The sequence below is a fragment of the Bubalus bubalis genome, chromosome 3 (genome assembly GCF_019923935.1).
Source record: "Bubalus bubalis isolate 160015118507 breed Murrah chromosome 3, NDDB_SH_1, whole genome shotgun sequence".
Taxonomy (NCBI): Eukaryota; Metazoa; Chordata; class Mammalia; order Artiodactyla; family Bovidae; genus Bubalus; species Bubalus bubalis.
In genome coordinates, this window is record NC_059159.1 from 157144599 (window position 1) to 157167639 (window position 23041).

General features: G+C 38.0%; 1 protein-coding gene across 3 annotated transcripts in view; it reads left to right on the forward strand.

Annotated features, from left to right (window-relative positions):
- FKTN (fukutin) overlaps positions 1 to 23041 on the forward strand; it is a 94448-nt gene that overhangs the window by 2942 nt on the left and 68465 nt on the right. For all 3 annotated transcript variants that reach the window (XM_025282168.3, XM_045165158.1, XM_006061545.3), the window contains exons 2-6: positions 12519 to 12720; positions 13495 to 13554; positions 18280 to 18486; positions 21953 to 22230; positions 22892 to 23024. In XM_025282168.3, the coding sequence (XP_025137953.3) occupies positions 12616 to 12720; positions 13495 to 13554; positions 18280 to 18486; positions 21953 to 22230; positions 22892 to 23024 (783 nt within the window). In that variant the 5' untranslated portion in view covers positions 12519 to 12615. The remainder of the gene's footprint in view (positions 1 to 12518; positions 12721 to 13494; positions 13555 to 18279; positions 18487 to 21952; positions 22231 to 22891; positions 23025 to 23041) is intronic.

A 23041-nucleotide genomic window follows, 5' to 3' on the forward strand; every position in this document is an offset into this window, starting at 1 on the left:
ATTTGTTGGTCTGAGGACCATACTGTTAAGTAGCAAAGATTAAGCCATTACTACTACTTATTATCTACTTTATTAATAATTTTATTGTCTTTATGAAAATAATATGTGTTCATTATAAAAATATCAGGACAGTGTAGAAAAGCATAAAGAATAATGTAAAAATCACACCAATGTCCATTATTAGAAATGATCATTATTGATATATTGGTGAACATACATCCAGATTTTATGTATGTACATATATTCACACTTATATATTGTACTAAGTACTTGATGCATGCTGAGTCATGTGTTTGATCCTGTTCAGTTCAGTTCAGTTGTTCAGTTGTGTCTGACTCCTTGCAACCCCATGAATCGCAGCACGCCAGGCCTCCCTGTCCATCACCAACTCCCGGAGTTCACTCAGACTCATGTCCATCAAGTCGGTGATGCCATCCAGCCATCTCATCCTCTGTCGTCCCCTTTTCCTCCTGCCCCCAATCCCTCCCAGCATCAGAGTCTTTTCCAATGAGTCAACTCTTCGCATGAGGTGGCCAAAGTACTGGAGTTTCAGCTTTAGCTCATTTCTTCCAAAGAAATCCCAGGGCTGATCTCCTTCAGAATGGACTGGTTGGATCTCCTTGCAGTCCAAGGGACTCTCAAGAGTCTTCTCCAACACCACAGTTCAAAAGCATCAATTCCTCGGCGCTCAGCCTTCTTTACAGTCCAACTCTCACATCCATACATGACCACTGGAAAAACCATAGCCTTGACTAGACGGACCTTTGTTGGCAAAGTAATGTCTCTGCTTTTCAATATGCTATCTAGGTTGGTCATAACTTTCCTTCCAAGGAGTAAGCATCTTTTAATTTCTTAGCTGAAGTCACCATCTGCAGTGATTTTGGAGCCCCCAAAAATAAAGTCTGATGCTGTTTCCACTGTTTCTCCATCTATGTCCCATGAAGTGATGGGACCGGATGCCGTGATCTTCGTTTTCTGAATGTTGAGCTTTAAGCCAACTTTTTCACTCTCCACTTTCACTTTCATCAAGAGGCTTTTTAGTTCCTCTTCACTTTCTGCCATAAGGATGGTGTCATCTGCATATCTGAGGTGATTGATATTTCTCCTGGCAATCTTGATTCCAGCCTGTGTTTCTTCCAGTCCAGCGTTTCTCATGATGTACTCTGCATATAAGTTAAATAAGTAGGGTGACAATATACAGCCTTGATGTACTCCTTTTCTTATTTGGAACCAGTCTGTTGTTCCATGTCCAGTTCTAACTGTTGCTTCCTGACCTGCATACAGATTTCTCAAGAGGCAGGTCAGGTGGTCTAGTATTCCCATCTCTTGAAGAATTTCCCACAGTTTATTGTGATGCACACAGTCAAAGGCTTTGGCATAGTCAATAAAGCAGAAATAGATGTTTAGCTTTATAGTTTTACTGAGATCAATACCCAAAAAATCCTCAACCAAGCAGTTAAGTACTTGTATTCTTGGGGCAAAGACTTTACCTAGTTACAAATAACTTGGTTTAATGCTATTCTGTTACTCCAAAAATTGGGAGATATTAAAATAATGAAAGCTTGTGATGTTGTAGGGTCTGTAGTATTTGTTAATTGAGCCATAGAATGAGATAATTTTTTTAAGTTTTTTTGAAAAATTAGTCATTTTTTTCTTCTCATTACAAAATCGATATTCACATAGGGTAAATAAAAAGGAAAAAGAAAAACACCTACAGTCCTCCTATCCCAAAGACAACCACTGTTCTTACTCTGGTGTGTATGCTACTAAGATAGCTGTTAAATGACCCATGAAAATGATGTATGTAAACTATGTTTGGGTCAAAAGAAATCCTTGGTTCCTCAACTTTCTGCTGCCTTTGCGATAACCATAATCTTTCGTTTATACTTATAGAGTCTTATAACAGGGAACAGCTCACAGGTTGCCTGGTGTCTGTAGGATGTACATAGGACCCAGTAATATTTGTGAACTTAATGGAAAAAAAGAATGAGGGAACAAACCAAACTGATCTGTGTGACATAAACTCTGGCTGTCACTCTTCACCTGCTGGTACTTGCATTCACCACTTATCTCAAATACTTTTGTACTGTTCTGGGGACACAGCTTTTCTGGGGTAACAGAAATCCATCATAAATCTTTTACAATCTATATGTTTGACTTCTACTGTGGAAGAATATAGAATATGAAATACTGAGGAATATGGAAACATGACAGCCTCTTGTCTCAAGGAACTGTAACTGATTAAGACTGACTGCAGAAATAGTACAACTACAAGTACTGTGTGGATGTAAATGAGGGGACCTTTAGTTATCGGACAGCAAAGGGAATTACTAGTAGACTAAAGGTCTACTAGTTTTTTGTCTACTAATTTTATTGCTAGCATTTATCATGTTAGAATTTGTCATGTTCTAGGTACTCTTCAGTGCTTTACATGTCTTAATCTGACAGAACAGCCCTGTGAGTTAAGTAAATTGGAGCTACAGGGAAGTCCTGGCTCAGATGGTAAAGCGTCTGTCTACAATGCGGAAGACCTGGGTTCGATCCCTGGGTCGGGAAGATTCCCTGGAGAAGGAAATGACAACCCACTCCAGTACTCTTGCCTAGAAAATCCCATGGACAGAGGAGTCTGGTGCATGTTCCTTTGTCCATGGAGTCACAAAGAGTCGGACACGACTGAGCGACTTCACTTTCTTAGATCCATATTTTTTAAGATGGAGGCACAGAAAGATTAAGTAACCTGCCTAAGAACATGTATATATGTAAGCTGCAAGTGGCAGAGCAGGATTTGGACATAGTAGTCTGTCTTCTGGAGAAGGCAATGGCACCCCACTCCAGTACTCTTGCCTGGAAAATCCCATGGATGGAGGAGCCTGGTAGGCTGCAGTCCATGGGGTCGCTAAGAGTTGGACACAACTGAGCGACTTCACTTTCACTTTTCACTTTCACGCATTGGAGAAGGAAATGGCAACCCACTCCAGTGTTCTTACCTGGAGAATCCCAGGGATGGGGGAGCCTGGTGGGCTGCCATCTATGGGGTCGCATAGAGTCAGACATGACTAAAGCGACTTAGCAGCAGCAGCAGGAGCAGCAGTATGTCTTCAGAGCCTATGGTCTTTACTCAAAAGACAGTGAGAAAGTCAGAGTGTGGGGAACAAACTATTACACACAGAAGGAATAGCATAGACAAATGCACCAAGGTAAGAAGGCACTGTATCAGTGGGTTCACTTAGGGGATTAGTACTCAGTTAGCCGTGGAAGTCCCAACAAAGTGTCACTGTAGAAATGACTGCACTTTGGTCGTTTCTGAGATGGGTATTTCAAGGAAAGCCTAGTAGTGGAGTACAGATCTTCCTCAATTTGATAAACTCATCATAAATTGAAAATGTGTTTAATGTACCTAGCCTGCTGAACATCATAGCCTAGCCTAGCTTACTTTAAATGTCTTGGGGACACATATGTTAGCCTACACAGATGGGCATAATCATCTAATATGAAGCCTATTTTATAATAAAGTATTAAATATTTCCTATAATTTATTGAATACTACAAATGAAAAGCAGAATGGTCTTAAGTGTCAATTGTTTACCTTGTGATCACATGGTTAGTTGAGAATTGTGTCTCACACTGCCACTGCCCAGCGTCATGAGAGATTATGTGGGACTTATTGCTAGCTGCAGGAAAAAAATCAAAATTCAAACACCGTTTCTACTGAATGCTTGTCACTTTTGCCCCACTGTAAAGTCAAAAACTATAAGTCAAACTGTAAGTCAGCGACTATCTGTATTCATGTAGGAGGCTTTCTATTTAGGCAGAATTAATAAGGCCTTAAAAGTTGGCTAACTATACTGGAAATGGAAAAGAAATGACAGCTTTTAGAGGCACTGAGAAGAATGTATAGTTTGTTGACTCATTAGATAAGGAGTTAGAACTGTAAAAACTGTTTTGAACATAAATAATTGAGACAATAGAGATACCATTAACAGAGGGGCAAGTCATGAAAAAAATCTGGCTTGAAGGTGGACAGTGGTGTTTAAGAGGACATCACCAGCAGTCTGGTGAAATATTTGTAAGCAGTAATCAGTCAGTAGACACGGGAAGTATATCTAATTAAATGATTAGGAAAAAATGAATGTGAAGAGAACATCCATCCAGATTTCATATCAAACACAGAACAGTACACTTTGTAGGCAGGGCCACTTCCTTCACCCTTTTACTTTGTCCCCATATATCAGTTCCCTCCTGTCTTCATTTTCTTTCTTTCTTTTTTTTTTTTTCATTTTCTTTCTTATCTAGGTCTTTCATTTCAGACATTCTCTAAAAGCTCACTACTCCATAGTCATTCAGAAGGAGTTGCTGTGTATTTTGGATTTTTCTGGAGCATCAAATGGAGAGACTAATTTTTTAATCTTCCACTGTCAGCATTTTGAGAGAGGTTATATTGCAAATGGTTAAGAAATGAATGAGTGGTAAGCAGATGAAGAGACTTCTTAAACCCTTACAGTCTAACCTTTGCTTCCAGGTTACTGACCGTCTTGCAAAGTTAGCAATGAAAGAAAAAGAACGGTACATTAGGACCAGTGGTATTTAAGTAAGATGGATAGCATCGGTTGCTACTGGTGTGTTTTTGGCTTAGAACAGCTGAAAATGTTGACTTTTCCCCCCCATCTTCTCTCTGAATACATCTTCAGAAGCATTTTCTCTTTATATCTTCCAGTTTGCTACCTTATTTTAAAACAATGGCTTTGACTGTTTACACTACCCTCTTTCTTCTCTAATTTAGCCTCCTGTTTTATTTTGCAGTGCAGGATGTATTTGAATCTCAATTCTGTCACCACTATGCCTTCCTCGCATTTCTCAGTGTTCCTGAGTAAATTGGGTCTAGCAGCATTGAGGGCACCAGGCTAACACACGTCATCTACAAACCAAACTTCACTGCTAGGGCTGGTCATTTTTTGTTCAAGGGCCTCTGATATCAAGAGAGGTGATCCAGAAGGCACTAATGGGGAGAAGTGGAATAAGAAAGTCAGACAGTTTGACATTCTTTCAAACAGATCCATATCAAAATAATCCTCAAAAGAGTAGTGGGGGACGGGTGTCAGGTTAAGGCAGATGCCAAAATTTTTCGTGCTATTACCATCAAAGAACAAGTGATAACGTGAAATGGCAATGGGAAGCTGAAAGAATATGAAATGCTGCTCTTGGTTGTAGTAAGAGCCTGAGAACTATCTTGAGCTTCCCATCCTATACATTTTTCCTTCAAATTTGTGTGCGGCTGTCATCTACCACTAGTTTTTTCCAGCCTTTCTCATGCCTTGATACAAATTGATAATAAAGGACAAAAGAAAGGGTAAAAGAATGTGTTTGTTCTTGGCTGGAGGTGACAGTCTTGGTCTGTAGTTACCCTGGCTCAAAGACTGATAGGACTGATAACTCTGACACCTATAACCCATTAAAGGTTCAGTTGGGAAGCAGATCTGCCCATTCCTTTCTTCTTAATTGCCAAATCCTAGTTCATGCACTAGTTAGAGCCTGTTTCCAAGTCATCTAAGACTAATTCTGTGCTGTAGTGTGAAAGTTGTTTAGTCATGTTTGACTCTTTGCGACCTCATGGACTATATAGTCTCCAGGCCAGAATATACTTTTTTTTATTTATAAGTATGCTAAATATACTCAAATAACTGCACAATGTTCAAGAGAATACAAAACTATTTTTTTTTAAGTTTTATTATTTCTGGATATTCAATCATTTTTAGTGTGATAGGAGAGATGATTCATGTATTATAATAACTGGACATGGAACAACAGACTGGTTCCAAATAGGAAAAGAAGTCCGTCAAGGCTGTATATTGTCACCCTGCTTATTTAACTTCTATGCAGAGTACATCATGAGAAACGCTGGGCTGGAAGAAGCACAAGCTGGAATCAAGATTGCCGGGAGAAATATCAATAACCTCAGATATGCAGATGACACCACCCTTATGGCAGAAAGTGAAGAGGAACTAAAAAGCCTCCTGATGAAAGTGAAAGTGGAGAGTGAAAAAGTTGGGTTAAAGCTGAACATTCAGAAAACGAAGATCATGGCATCTGGTCCCAGCACTTCATGGGAAATAGATGGGGAAACAGTGGAAACAGTGTCAGACTTTATTTTTTGGGACTCCAAAATCACTGCAGATGGTGACTGCAGCCATGAAATTAAAAGACACTTACTCCTTGGAAGAAAAGTTATGACCAACCTGAATAGCATATTGAAAAGCAGAGACATTACTTTGCCAACAAAGGTCCGTCTAGTCAAGGCTATGGTTTTTCCAGTGGTCATGTATGGATGTGAGAGTTGGACTGTGAAGAAAGCTGAGCACGGAAGAATTGATGCTTTTGAACTGTGGTGTTGGAGAAGACTCTTGAGAGTCCCTTGGACTGCAAGGAGATCGAACCAGTCCATTCTGAAGATCAGCCCTGGGTATTCTTTGGAGGGAATGATGCTAAAGCTGAAGCTCTAGTACTTTGGCCACCTCATGCGAAGAGTTGACTCATTGGAAAAGACTCTGATGCTGGGAGGGATTGGGGATAGGAGGAGAAGGTGATGACAGAGGATGAGATGGCTGGATGGCATCACTGACTTGATGGACGTGAGTTTGAGTGAACTCCAGGAGTTAATGGACAGGGAGGCCTGGTGTGTTGCAATTCATGGGGTGGCAAAGAGTCAGACACGACTGAGTGACTGAACTGAACTGAACTGAATATCTGTATTTCAAAACAGAAAATAGTAAAAGCCTTAGGGTTAGTTTCCTCTCTTTGTGCTCCATAGTAGCCTGTACTTACTCCTTCATAACCATTACACCTTGATAGTGTCTCTATATTTATCTCTAATACAGTCTAGCACAAACCAGAATAGTGTTTCTTAATAGATGTGAAGGTGGTAAGGATGGTGGTTGTGCATTTTGGAAAATACTTCCCATGCTGTTCTTTAGGACTTCTTACCCTTCACCACCATCAATCACCATTCTAACTCTTATATACTCATCTCTAAAATCTTTGAAGATAGGGAATGGTATTTTACTTATTTTCTCTTCAGGGCTTAGCATTTTGTTGGCATTTCTCCCTTTTAAGGTAGACAGTAAATATTTATTCCTTGCAAGAAGGTAAGACTAGGAATTTATAGCTGGAAGAGATTGCTTCTGACTTGGAAGAGTGTGAAAGACTTCATAAAGGAAGGTCATTGAGAGGAGCTGTGTAAAGAGGTATAGAACTGGTTCTCTGGAAATAGGTGAGAATACTTCAGACAAGAGGAAATGAACAAAAGCAAAGAGATAGCAAAGTGTCGTGTGTGTTCCAGGAATACTTGGGCAGAGACCATAGAGTGTGTGAAGTGGGAGAAAGTCTATAAAATTTGCCTTGTGTTCAGTTAGATTGTGAATGCCATTGAATGCTTCTGTATTTGACCTTGAACAATACAGTCAGGGGTGCCAAACCTCTGTCAACTGAAATAAAAACACACATCGTGAGAACTGTGAGTTTCAGTTTTATTTGGGAGATGGTCTCAGATAGTTCTGAGTAATTTCTTAGAAGAGGAAGTAGATAGGGGAGGTCAATAGATACATAATTTTGCAAAGAGGTATGTGCACTCGTGCATACATCTCTGTAGAAGTTTACTCCTAGTCACAAGGAACATGTATCTCAGTTAATGATTTTAGTGCTTTTCTAAATATGGGAAGATGTAAGAGTCCAGGTTCATAAGCTGTTCTCCTGAAATATTTCCAACTATCTAAAGGCCTGTTTTCCCAGAGGGCAGAGTGCTTCATCCTGCCCTTCACCCTGAATTCCTTTCACATATATTATAGGTTAGCAACTGCATTGTCTAAAGACTTGATTCTTGTAGAACTGGATGGTAGGCACCATCCTTTACACTGTCAAAAATCTACATGTAGTAGAGTCAGCCCTCCATGTCTGCAGTTCCATATCTACAAATTAAGTAAATAGCAGATCGTGTAATACTGTAGTGTTTATTATTGAAAAACAAAATCTATGTGTAAGTGGGCCTGTGTAGTTCAAATATGTGTTGTTCATGGGTCAAATTTATGTGAAACTTGAGCTTTGCTTGTAGGTGTTAAGGAACCATTGAAAAATTTTGATGATGTAATTTGATTCATTTATCAGCAGCTTGGCATGTCTGTCAGTGTAAGATTATGAGTAGGCAGAAAGTGGAGCCTGGGACATCAAATAGAATTAAGACATTTATACAATTAGAGTTTAAATTAGAATGACAATGAAGAAAGAAGAGGAAGTTGGTGCAAGAGATATTTTAGAGGTAAACTCAGTAAGCCTTGGCCTCTTAAGTATACATTACTCATTTTAAAGTGGTAATTCCATTCCTAATGAAGAGATGGTGCTAACAAAAAGGAATGTTTTGATGGGCTAATATTCTTATCTTTGCAGTTAGCTAAATTGGTTTGGCATTTACAGAAAATAAATAATGAAATAAAGTTAATTGGATATCATCTTGATAATAAAAATGTAGTTGTGATTGATGATATATTTTGGAGATTTAGTTCATGTAAGAATTAATAGTAGGTTAGAGTTATGTCCAAAAAGAGAACAAGATATTAATTCTGACTTTATTTTTCTGTAGTGGTTTATGTAGGTCTTTTATATTTTCTTCCCATTTTTTAATTCAAGCACAGGAAAGACTGGACTATAACACACTCCAAGTGTTACTTTAGATTTTAGGAATCAGAGTACAATACATTGATGTACTTTTTAACACAATTACAAAAAGCTGAGCTGAAATACTGAAAATAAAGGGTGTTCTTTTTATTATCTTGTGAGCTATCCTTATCACAGTACATATTTAACTGTCTTATTTTAGGAGGTTTTAGCTGACAGCAGGACTAATACCATTATTAATATTGTTTGATGTTGCTAATTTTTACAGTTTTAGGAGATAGAATATGATCATGATTTCTTCAGTTATCTTTGCTTGATGCATTATCTGTAAATCAAGTAGATTACTCACATCACTGGTGATATTTCTCTTAAGTAGTTTGTTGACTTTATGTAACATCATTGGATGTTTGCTATATATAGGCTTTCACTCTGGAAGCCCATTTGGATTGTTTCAAAATCCTATGAATTCTGATTTAAAGATGGCAGAGTAAAAACATTTGTGCCCTCTTCTATCTGAAATTACCCTGAAATAGCAAGGAAAATGAGAGACAGAGATGTATAGTTGACCTTTGAACAACATAAGTTTGAACTACATGTGATTTTTTTTCAGTAGTAAATACTACAGTATTATATGACCCCTGGATAGTTGAATCCACAGATGCAAACCACATATATGAAGGAAATGCAGATACAAAGGAACTACGTATATATATGGAGGGCCAACTATAAGTTATATGCAGATTTTTAGCTGCATAAAATGTTGGCGTCCCTAACCCTGCATTGTTCAAGGGTCAGTTATAATTATATCTTCAGTAGGACTAGAGTCCTGTATCCCAAATTGAAATATTTGAGAACTGTTTGTCAAATGTAAGCAGGAAGAGATTAAAAGAGCATTCTGACAGAAAGAGATCTCAGGTAGAACCGACAGAGCAGTGAAAGATAGATCTGTTTACAGTGGTGTCGGGTGCATAGAAAAGCAGCAGGAGAAGCTTCCTTGGGATGTCTGGCAACATATTCTAGCAGGAAAGGAAGAACAAATGAGAAAGCACACAGATACATGACCTTTGCAGGAAGCGCTCTTTTGATGAGGCAAGAAATAATGGCTAAACATCTTTCTCTTCCTTGTTCTCACATACATTGTCTCTCTCACACACGCATGCACAGGAAACCCTGTGTCATAAAGAGCTCTCTTGTAGGCTAGAGACTCTACCTTCTAGTCCAGAACACAGCCTTAATTCTTCCTCCTACGATCCTCTTGCAAATAATAGGCCTGAGTGAAGCTCCTTTCATTCAAAGATAAACAGTGATAAAAAGAAAATGAGTACAGTATCTACACAAGTGTTACAGAAAGAAAAGCAAAAAGAAATGGAAAAACGTATGATGAAGACCCACGAGAAAACTGTAGTGGCGTAACAAATTTAAGGAGACAACCACTTCTTTAAGGGCTTCCCTGGTAGCTCAGCTGGTAAAGAATCTGCTTGCAATGTGGGAGACCTGGGTTTGATCCCTGGGTTGGGAAGATCCCCTGGAGGAGGGCATGGCAACCCACGCCAGTATTCTTACCTGGAGAATCCCATGGGCAGAGGAGCCTGGCAGGCTACAGTCCAGGGGGTTGCAAAGAGTTGGACATGACTGAGTGACTAAGCACAGCACAGCCACTTCTTTAAAATAGAGAAAGGTAACTGGCTAGGAAGAAATAGTAAGACAGTGGTAAATAATGAGTCATAATTTGGCAGAACTAAGAAAGAAAAATAAAATCAGGAATAAAAAGCCGCATAGGAAACAGAAAGGAGAATTGATATTGTTGAAAACTCAGTAAGGGTTATGACGACAGGCTTTTGAAAGTTGAGCAAAGTGAAATGGGAATGAAAGGAGATGAAACAAATGCTTAATTGTAGTTCTGGAAATAGAAATTCAACATTAAAACAGAAAGTATTCAAAACACATAAGAAAACCTGTTGCAGAGAAAGAAATCTTGATTCTACAGATTGGAAGAGCACATAATGAAGAAAAACTAATAAAAATCATTAATATCATTACATAACCTAGTTTTTAAAAAATTGTTTTTCAAAACTAAGGAACGTGTTCTTTGCTCATGCATTAAAAAGATCATCTTGCCTGTAGTGCCAGGGAAAGGATCACATATTGTAAAGGGAGTATTTAGTATTGCAGGACAGTGGTACAAATCCTGTAAGTCATCAGAGGAAAGAGAATGTAACCTCAAAGCCAAACTATTAGTTGACACCTGTTTTTGAACAACGCAAGAACTCAAGGTAAATAATGCCCATATTCTAAGGAGAAGATGAACATCAGCTATCTAATAGATGAACAGAGATGATACAGTGAAAGGACTGGCAGGGAAACATAGTAGGAATAAGATTTTAAAAACAGATTTGTATTTCAGAGTAAAAAAGAACTATAGCAAAGTGAACTAATAAAAGTCAGGATTAAAAGGAGAGATGTAGAAGGTGTTAATAGATTTCCTTTTATTTTTTTAGTTGGAGAACTAAAGACAAAGTTTATGCATGAAGTAATAGAGGTATTAGTATATAGTTAACGGAGAAGGCAATGGCACCCCACTCCAGTACTCTTGCCTGGAAAATCCCATGGGCGGAGGAGCCTGGTAGGCTGCAGTCCATGGGGTCACTAAGAGTCAGACATGACTGCACGACTTCACTTTCACTTTTCACTTTCATGCATTGGAGAAGGAAATGGCAACCCACTCCAGTGTTCTTGCATGGAGAATCCCAGGGACGGGGAAGCCTTGTGGGCTGCCGTCTATGGGGTCACACAGAGTTGGACACAACTGAAGTGACTTAGCAGCAGCAGCAGCAGTATATAGTTAAAGGAATAAAGATAAACATTTGAAGAACCAAATGTTGTGTGTATGACCAAAAGCAAACAGTGAAGAGGAGGTAAGAAGAAATAGAACTGTATTAAATTTACTTGTTCTAAGGGAATAGTCAGATGGGACCAAAGATGAACAGAAACTTTAAGGAATTCCCTGGTGACGTAGGGGACGTGGTTCAGTCCCTGATCCAAGAAGATTCCACATGCCACGGAGCAGCTAAGCCTGTGCACCACGACTACTGAGGTCACATTCTGGAACCTGCAAGCCACAACGAATGAGCCCCTGTGCCACAACTACTGAAGCCTGCGCACCCTAGAGTCAGCAAGTCACAACTACCGAGCCCATGCACCTAGAGCCTGTACTGCACGAGAGAAGCCACTGCACAGGAGAAGCCCACACATCACAGCTAGAGAGTAGCCCCTGCTCTTTGCAACTAGAGAAAGCCCGTGTGCAGCAATGAAGACCCAGTGCAGCCAAAAATAAGTAAATAAAGCAGTGTGTACATGTTAAAAAAGAATAAAATTTTTTATCATGACTTTTTACACTTGCCAAAAACTGAAAATGTATATGGGATATTTATAAAAACTGACCACAACCTACATCACATTAGACAACAGAGCTGTTACACAGGTGATATTCCTTGACCAAAAGTTTATTTTTTCTTTGGCAGTGGTTCTTAGTATGTGCATCAGCATCACCTGAGAATGCATCAGAACTGCAAACTCAGAGGCCTCACCCCAGTTCTACTAAATCAGAAACCCTGGAAGAGAATCCCTCCCATCTCTGTTGGTCAGTTTTTATGGATATCCCACTTAAGTTTATTTTTTGCAGTTGTAAAGAATGCCATGATAAACATTTTTGTTCTTCCAGGTTTGGTCTTATATCTGATGATTTCTTTAGGATAGGACATTACCAAATCAAAGAATGTTCTGTTGAACTTTAGGTAACTTTTTCATGGTTAATAAAGTTGAAAAATTAAATATAGGCTTTTGTTTTTGCTCTTCAGAAATCTTGTTCACAGAAAACAAGATTATCTTTTTACCCCAAAAGATGAAACCAACTGGGTTACTTTCAAAAGACAACCAAGTGAGCACTGCAAACTGATGAGTAGAATCAGTAAGAACGTGATTTTGGTGGTTTTAACTTTGACAAGTTCTGCATTTCTGCTATTTCAGTTGTACTACTACAAGCACTATTTATCAGCAAAGGTAACATTTTTTTCCTTCTTTCTCATTATTAAACTTCATTTTAGCTGTATATCTTCCTAATATACTTTACTTTTGCAGTACCTAAAATCAATCAGTTTTTAAAATCCTTGCAGAAATATTTCTTTGAAATTCTCCTCTTCATGGGCATGATAAGGAGCAATTCAGAATTGCAGTTAAAAATTATTATAATAACACACTAAAAGTCAGAGGTGCAAAGTTTCAGTGATGTTGAAATTTTCTGATAGAATTATGTGAAAATTGTTATTTTTCCAAACATTTCATCACTCATTGGAAAGAGTTCAGTGATAAATAATTTTGATAAAATGTTAGACTTAGTTTAGTACAAAGTTGATTTTTATTTTTTTTTTAATATAGTGCCTAACAGGGAAGTGTAGTGTTATAACTTACCTTTATTATAAACCTTTAGGCATAAAGATAAAGAGACAGTGATTTAGAATCTAGTAGCTTCTGAAGATCTTATAAATATACTAATTCTAAAGAGATAGCAAAGAGTTTACTATTATTTGATGGAAGTTAATAGATTCTGAGATGTTGACGATATATGCCTGTTTCATAAATTAGAGCAGTCTCAATGTTGTCCATCTTGGGTAGTTATATAATTGTAGAATTCTTAGCTCATGACTATATGTATTTAGATTATGCTTTTTAATGATTATTAGCCAGCTACATAGGTTGAACCTCATACCTGCCCTAAATGTAATGTTAAGTGCTGGGCTTTGCATTTACTAACTTTTATTTTTGTTATCTTTCTAGAATGGATCTGGTTTATCAAAATCCAAAGGAAGCCGAATTGGATTTGATGGCACACAGTGGGTATGTATGACAATCGAGAAATTCTTCAATTGCCAAGTTCATTTAGTTCATTCACTTACATACTTAGTAAGTATTTGTTGAATTATGACAGTTTTAATAGCTAGCTTGGTGGGAAGTGGGAGTAGGTGACAGAGGGCAAGGGGAAGACACTGTGCCGCATGCTTTTATGGAGTATCACGTTTAGTCCTTATAGACTTGATGCTGCTAATACATGTTTGTCCTCAGTTCACTTCAAAAGATTAAGGTTAGTTGGCTAATAAGTGATTCCAGATTCTAACTGCTTGCTTCCAAAATCCTCATTCATTGAGTTGTGGTGCTTCCCCAAATGAATAAATATGTGAAAAGCAGAACTGAACCAAGAAAATATAAAGAATATTTGCAAAACATGTGTCTGACAAAAGGTTGATATCAAGGATAAATAAAGAACTCCTGAAACTCAGTAATAGATTTTTTTGTTCATATTCTATCAAATTGAACAAGTGTCCTATTCCTGGTTTGCTGAGAGGTTTTTATCATGAAATAGGAATTGAATTTTGTCAAATTTTTTTTTGTGTTGAAATTCTCATAGAGGTTTCCTCCCTTTATTCTATTAATATGATTGATTAATTTTCAAATGCTGCCTTTCATTCGTGGGATAAAGTATACTTGGTCATAGTATTTTCTTTTTTTTTAACTACAGGAATTAATTTTTTAGTATCCTGTTAAATGTCACTGCATCTGTGTTCATGAGGGACAGTAGTATATACTTTTATTTCTTTTTCTGTAATGTCTTTCTCAGCTTTTGCTATTAGGATTATACCGACCTCAAAATGAGTTTGAAGTATTTCCTCCTGCTCAGTTCGGAAACAGTTTTTGTATAATTGGCATTATTTCTTCCTTAAATCTTCGATAGAATTCTCCAGTGAATCATCTTAGAGTTTTTTCTTGTTTTGATGGCACGACTTTTTTTATACAACAAATTCAATTTTGTTAATAGTTATAAGGCAAGTCAGATTTCCTGTTTCATCTTCTGGTAGTTTTGTTAATTGTGTTTTTAAAGAAATTTATCCATTTCCTCTAAGTTATTGAATTTTGGGGCATAGCATTGTTTATTCTAACTTTTTACTTAGTTGTCTCTCCCACTAAGAGGTAATAAAGTCCTCTGGAGCAGAGATTATTACCTCTGGAGCAGAGATTATTATATTCTTGGTATTTGCATAATCAGTTCAGTTCAGTTCAGTTCAGTCGCTCAGTCGTGTCCAACTCTTTGCGACCCCGTGAATCGCAGCACGCCAGACCTCCCTGTCCATCACCAACTCCCGGAGTTCACTCAGACTCACGTCCATCGAGTCAGTGATGCCATCCAGTCATCTCATCCTCTGTCGTCCCCTTCTCCTCCTGTTCCCAATCCTTCCCAGCATCAGAGTCTTTTCCAATGAGTCAACTCTTCACATGAGGTGGCCAAAGTACTGGAGTTTCAGCTTTAAAATCATTCCTTCCAAAGAACACCCAGGACCGATCTCCTTTAGAATGGACTGGTTCGATCTCCTTGCAGTCCAAGGGACTCTCAAGAGTCTTCTCCAACACCACAGTTCAAAAGCATCAATTCTTCGGCGCTCAGCTTTCTTCACAGTCCAACTCTCACATCCATACATGACCACTGGAAAAACCATAGCCTTGACTAGACAGACCTTTGTTGGCAAAGTAATGTCTCTGCTTTTGAATATGCTATCTAGGTTGGTCATAACTTTTCTTCCAAGGAGTAAGCGTCTTTTAATTTCATGGCTGCAGTCACCATCTGCAGTGATTTTGGAGCCCAAAAAAATAAAGTCAACCACTATTTCCATTGTTTCCCCATCTATTTCCCATGAAGTGATGGTACCGGATGCCATGATCTTCGTTTTCTGAATGTTGAGCTTTAAGCCAACTTTTCCACTCTCCACTTTCACTTTAATCAAGAGGCTTTTTAGTTCCTCTTCACTTTCTACCATAAGGGTGGTGTCATCTGCATATCTGAGGTTATTGATATTTCTCCTGGCAATCTTGATTCCAGCTTGTATTTCCCAGTGTTTCTCATGATGTACTCTGCATAAAAGTTAAATAAGCAGGGTGACAATATACAGCCTTGACATACTCCTTTTCCTATTTGGAACCAGTCTGTTGTTCCATGTCCAGTTCTAACTGTTGCTTCCTGACCTGAATATAGGTTTCTCAAGAGGCAGGTCAGGTGGTCTGGTATTCCCATCTCTTTCAGAATTTTCCACAGTTTATTGTGATGCACACAGTCAAAGGCTTTGGCATAGTCATAGAAATAGATATTTATCTGGAACTCTGTTGCTTTTTCGATGATCCAGCAGATGTTGGCAGTTTGATCTCTGGTTCCTCTGCCTTTTCTAAAACCAGCTTGAACATTTGGAAGTTCACGGTTCACGTATTGCTGAAGCCTGGCTTGGAGAATTTTGAGCATTACCTTACTAGTGTGTGAGATGAGTGCAATTGTGCAGTAGTTTGAGCATTCTTTGGCATTGCCTTTCTTTGGGATTGCAATGAAAACTGACCTTTTCCAGTCCTGTGGCCACTGCTGAGTTTTCCAAATTTGCTGGCATGTTGAGTGCAGCACTTTCACAGCATCAGCTTTCAGGATTTGAAATAGCTCAACTGGAATTCCATCACCTCCACTAGCTTTGTTCATAGTGATGCTTTCTAAGGCCCACTTGACTTCATATTCCAGGATGTCTGGCTCTAGGTGAGTGATCACCATCGTGATTATCTTGGTCGTGAAGATCTTTTTTGTACAATTCTTCTGTGTATTCCTGCCACCTCTTCTTATATCTTCTGCTTCTGTTAGGTCAAAACAACAGAATGATCTCTGTTCGTTTCCAAGGCAAACCATTCAGTATTACAGTAATCCAAGTCTTTGCCACAACCAGTAATGCTGAAGAAGCTGAAGTTGAATGGTTCTTTGAAGACCTACAAGACCTTTTAGAACTAACACTCAAAGAAGATGTCCTTTTCATTATAGGGGACTGGAATACAAAAGTAAGAAGTCAAGAAACACCTAGAGTAACAGGCAAATTTGGCCTTGGAATACAGAATGAAGCAGGGCAAAGACTAATAGAGTTTTGCCAAGAAAATGCACTGGTCTTGGCAAACACCGTCTTCCAAGAACACAAGAGAAGACTCTACAAATGGACATCACCAGATGGTCAACACCGAAATCAGATTGATTATATTCTTTGCAGCCAAAGATGGAGAAGCTCTATACAATCAACAAAAACAAGACCAGGAGCTGACTGTGGCTCAGATCATGAACTCCGTATTGCCAAATTTGGACTTAAACTGAAGAAAGTAGGGAAAAGCACTAGACCATTCAGGTATGACCTAAATCAAATCCCTTATGATTATACAGTGGAAGTGAGAAATAGATTTAAGGGCCTAGATCTGATAGATAGAGTGCCTGATGAACTATGGAATGAGGTTCGTGACATTGTACAGGGACAGGGATCAAGACCATCCCCATGGAAAAGAAATGCAAAAAAGCAAAATGGCTGTCTGGGGAGGCCTTACAAATAGCTGTGAAAAGAAGAGAAGCGAAAAGCAAAGGAGAAAAGGAAAGATATAAGCATCTGAATGCAGAGTTCCAAAGAATAGCAAGAAGAGATAAGAAAGCCTTCCTCAGCGATCAGTGCAAAGAAAGAGGAAAACAGCAGAATGGGAAAGACTAGAGATCTCTTCAAGAAAATTAGAGATACCGAGGGAACATTTCATGCAAAGATGAAATTTGCATAATACCCTACAGTAAAAACAAAGGATAAGAGACTGATTTCATACATTTGTCTCACTTTTTTATCTTTATAATTCCTGATATTCTAATCTGTTTATTGTCTTGTATATGTTTTTATAAGTGTCTTCAGATTTTTGTGAGTAATCATCTATCCTTAATTCCATGAAGCATCTTTTTTGATGGGCATACATCCCTTTGAAGTCATTATTGCTTTCATTAACGTAGGCTTTTAAGCAACAATGTATGCTATTTATTTTGTTTTCTTGGCTACTCTTAGATATTGTTTACTCCTAAGTGTGATTATTTGGTTTCCATTCCAATTTCAAAATTTATTTTTTGCAGTAGAATGTTCTGCTTACCGCTCAGCAGAATCGTATTTTAAAATATCAGTATTACAGTATTATTAGAAAGTCAAACTGTATACAGGAATGGTCAAGCAGACAGTGTATTTTAGTTTGTATTTTGCTTGGCAAGATTATTAAGCAGTATTTCAAATATGAAGAAAAGTTCCACATACAATTGATTTTTGGTTTTGAAAATGTTGACATGACTAATTTTTTAAAATTGAAAGACCTGGTATTTCCTCTCCAACTTTTGCTTGAAAAGATTTAGCTACTACCAAGGGAATAATTTGTAAGTCCAGAGTTGTCATCTCAGATACTGCTTCCTCTGTGAAGGTTTCGATATCCTTTTGATGTGCAGTTAATTAGTTGATTGCTGTTCTGTACTTATCTTATATTGTAAATATTTGTACATTGTCCTCAGTAGACCATGAACTTCTTGAGAGCAGGTACAGTGTATTATTTATTTGTGGGTTTTTTAATGTTAGCAAAGTAGTAAGCCTGATATGTATTGAATAAGTACTCTATATGTATTCTTATAAAATTAATGAATAAAACTTAATGAGATAGATTATTGTATTGGTTTAGAAAAATTAAGGGAATTCTTTTCCTCTCAAACAGCGTGCAGTTAAAAAATTTATTATGCTAACATCCAGTCAAAATGTACCCGTGTTCCTTATTGATCCTTTGATTCTGGAATTGATTAATAAAAACTTTGAACAAGTCAAGAATACTTCTCATGCCTCCTCCACTTCAGAATGCAAGTTTTTCTGTGTTCCAAGAGACTTTACTACATTTGCACTAAAGTATCAACTATGGAAGAATGAGGTGAGATGATTTGCTTTCAGGTAATGGAATGTGTCTTTTGTAAAACAATATAAGATTAAACCAATTTCAACTGTATTTAAAATTTTTTATAAAGATATAAATTATATCAGGAATATTTTCAGCTATAAATAACAAAACACAAGGCTGCTCTGTCTATGAAATTTCCTGGGCAAGAATACTAGAGTGGGTTGCCATTTCCTTCTCCAGGGAATCTTACTGACCCCAGTTATTGAACCCACATCTGCATTGGCAGGTGTATTCTTTACCACTCAGCCACCTGGGAAGCCCACAACTGGAAGTAGATTTGTGCAGTACAGCCTTTAGTTAGGCCTTTGCTGTGTTTGATTGGAGCAACTTCTTTGTTCTTGACTCTCCTCTGTCATGATTATGAAAAGGCAAGCCGTTTCATAGTTCTTCCTGTTTTGTCTATCTCCTCACACTCGAGGTCTGATTCCTCTTCAAGTTCTGTCTGGCCTTTTAAATTTTTCCTAAATTTACCAATTTATAATGGTTTTATTTCATCCTGTACAGTAGATTCGTGCTCTGAATCGGCCACTCTTGCGCTCAGTCAGTACTTTCCACCTCTTAGGTTTATGAAGAAAGGAAATCCTACAGCAGTTAATTCTAATATAAGGAGAACCAAGGTGAAATTGTATTAGACAGGGTCAATTTAGTTCAGTCGCTCAGTCATGTCCGACTCTTTGCAACCCACGAACCACAGCACGCCAGGCCTCCCTGTCCATCACCAACTCCCAGAGTCCACCCAAACCCATGTCCATTGTGTCAGTGATGCCATCCAACCATCTCATCCTCTGTCATCCCTTCTCCTGCCCTCAATCTTTCCCAGCATCAGGGTCTTTTCAAATGAGTCAGCCTTTCGCATCAGGTGGCCAAAGTAATGGAGTTTCAGCTTCAACATCAGTCCTTCCAATGAACACCCAGGACTGATCTCCTTTAGGATGGACTGTTTGGATCTTCTTGCAGTCCAAGGGACTCTCAAGAGTCTTCTCCAACACTACAGTTCAAAAGCATCAATTCTTCGGTGCTCATCTTTCTTTATAGTCCAACTCTCACATCCATACATGACCACTGGAAAAACCATAGCCTTGACTAGACGGACCTTTATTGGCAAAGTAATGTCTCTGCTTTTGAATATGCTGTCTAGGTTGATCATAACTTTCCTTCGAAGGAGTAAGCATCATTTTATTTCATGGCTGCAATCACCATGTGCAGTGATTTTGGAGCCCAGAAAACTAAAGTCAGCCACTGTTTACACTGTTTCCCCATCTGTTTCCCATGAAGTGATGGGACCAGATGCCATGATCTTCGTTTTCTGAATGTTGAGCATTAAGCCAACTTTTTCACTCTCCTCTTTCACTTTCATCAAGAGGCTCTTTAGTTCTTCTTCACTTTCTGCCATAAGGGTGGTGTCATCTGCATATCTGAGGTTATTGATATTTCTCCCAGCAATCTTGATTCCAGCTTGTGCTTCTTCCAGCCCAGCGTTTCTCATGATGTACTCTGCATAGAAGTTAAATAAGCAGGATGACAATATACAGCCTTGACGTACTCCTTTTCCTATTTGGAACCAGTCTGTTGTTCCATGTCCAGTTTTAACTGTTGCTTCCTGACCTGCATATAGGTTTCTCAAGAGGCAGGTCAGGTGGTCTGGTATTCCCATCTCTTTCAGAATTTTCCACAGTTTAGACAGGGTAAGTTACATTAATTGCTGCTAAAAACAACCCTAAAATCTCATTGACTTAGTGCAAAAAAGGAGTAATTTTCTCTTGACAAAATCCAGTGTGAATATTCTTAGTCAAGGGTATTCCTGGATAACTTTCCTATAAGCAGTACCCCAGGATGCAGGATGTTTCATTTGTGTGGCTTCCCTATCCCATAGTTCTTTGTTTCTCTACATGCAGATAAAAGAGAAAAAGCAGAGATCTTATGGAACATTGTAAGGCCAGGCCTAGAAGTGGCATCTGATGTTTCCATCCACATTCCTTTGACCAAAACACAATTTCACTCTATATCCAGAAAGGGGAAGGCAATTGTAATTGGTACTGGTTAGCATTCTGTACCAGAATGATCACTTTTTAGACATAGTTCCAACCTTTAATAACTTTAATGCCTGGTATTACCACTTAGAACTTTGTTTTCCTTAAGATTAGGTGTAATATCTTCCCTGTTGACCTCCCATAGTTTCTATGGACATTAGATGAAATAATTAATGTGAATAAGCTTCATACACATTATATAAATATAGACTTAAAGAGGTGGTGGTGTAGAGTAGAAAGAACTTTGCATTTGGTTACATAAGACCTAAATGCTGGCAGTAGCTTTGCCTCTTGTTAATTTTGTCTCTTTGGACTTATGTGAGTGTTTTTCTTTATGTACAATATCTGTGCTACTTACTCTTTAAGATCGATGTCATGAATTCAACCAGTCAGTGAAAGTCTCTCAGTCATGTCTGACTCTTTGCAACCCCATGGACTATAGAGTCCATGGAATTCTCCAGGCCAGAATACTGGAGTGGGTAGCCTTTCTCTTCTCCAGGGGAATCTTCCCAACCCAGCGATCAAACCCAGATCAAACCTGCATTGCAGGTGGATTCTTTACCACCTGAGCCATAAGGAAAGCCTAGGAATACTGGAGTGGGTAGCCTATCCCATCAGGGGAACTTCCTGACCCAGGAATCGAACCGGGGTCTCCTTCATTGCAGGTGGATTCTTTACCAACTGAGCTATCAGGGAAGCCATAGATGTTATATATAAATACAGTAATGTTTATAAAGGTTCTTTAAAAACTGTATATTTCTGTTCAAATGTGAGGTGTTCTTAATAATTAATACTGTTTAACCATCTGTAGCACTGGTTGTTAGGATTAAAAATCTACCCTATAGGTTAATCTTTTTACGTGAGAGTTATTCTATAACTAATAACTGTTTGAAATGTACTTTGCTTTATAGTATATCTTATTCTGTTTTCTAATGATGTATATTATGATAGACTTCTATTTTAGTAGCAGTTTAAGGCATTGGGATATAACTATGAGATGAGAAACCCTGCTCTTATGAAGCACTTTTGAAGATTATTAGAAGTTAAGTTGAGAATCACAGGTTTAATTTTAAGTCCTTACATTAACATTTACTTTGGAGATGCTGACCAGAGAACACTATAGTGCATGGACATTCTCATTCCAAGGGAGAAATTTGTATTGATTTTCATAAAGAGAGTCTTTGAACATGTCTTCCATGCTCTTTGGTTTCTCTTTTTGATGCTTTCCTTAATTCTCCCACCACCACCTTTCCTTCCCCACCTTCGTTTTTTAATCTTCAGGCAAAGAGCAGATTAGGACAATAATACAGAAGACTTAATTCAGTATTAAGAGTAACTTTAATTTTGCTACTAGTATTTATTTTAAATATTCAAACATTTAAAATATTTAAATGTTTCTTTTGTTTTAGGAAGGCTGGTTTCGGATAGCTGAAAATATGGGATTTCAGTGCCTAAAGATCGAGAGCAAGGACCCCCGGCTGGATTGGATAGACTCACTTTCTGGAACTGAAATCCCCCTGCACTACATCTGCAAATTGGCCAGTCATGCCATCCACTTGGTGGTCTTTCATGAGAGGAGTGGCAACTACCTCTGGCATGGCCATCTACGGCTGAAAGGACACGTCGACAGGAAGTTTGTTCCTTTTCGAAAGTTACAGTTTGGTCGTTATCCTGGAGCTTTTGACAGGTAAATTTAGGGTCTAAAGGGAATACGTGAAACCTACCTTGTTCAGTCATGAATTCTTATTCTCTTTTTCACATTTAGTATAAAACCTAAAATGTATTTCATGCAAATAAGTTTTGAAATGTAAGTATTCAACAAGAAGCAACTCTTGTACATATACTCCAGGAAATATATATCCGAATGTTCATAGAAACATTGTTCTCAGTGCCCCAAACAAAATGTGGTGTGTTTACACAATGAAGAACCATGGGGCAGGGAAATGAAGAAGCTCTTAACTCATGCTCTAGCAACAGAAATGAATCCTACAATGCTGAGTGACAGAAGTGAGGCATAAAAGAATACAAATCTTACTATATTTGTAAAGAGATCAGACACAGGATAAAGTATGTTTGTGAATATATACTTACAAGTAAAAGTGTTCAGAATGTAAAAACTTCCAGTTATGAGATAAGTTCTTGGGATATAATATACAGTATGATGACTATAGTTAATTAACATTGCTGTATTATATATTTGACAGTTGCTAAAAGAGTAGATCTTTAAAAATGATACCTTATATGCTTGATCTTTAGCTATTTTGCTTATGTTATATTGAATGTACTTTGAAGAGGCTGCCAGTTTTCTGAATTAAGTCCTTGTAATAAGTCTTAATTTTTGTTTTCAGGCCAGAGTTACAACAAATTACTGTTGATGGATTAGATGTTCTCATTCCAAAAGATCCAATGCACTTTCTAGAAGAAATACCACACTCTAGATTTATTGAGTGTAGGTATAAAGAAGCTCGAGCATTCTTTCAGGTTAGAGTTAACCAAAT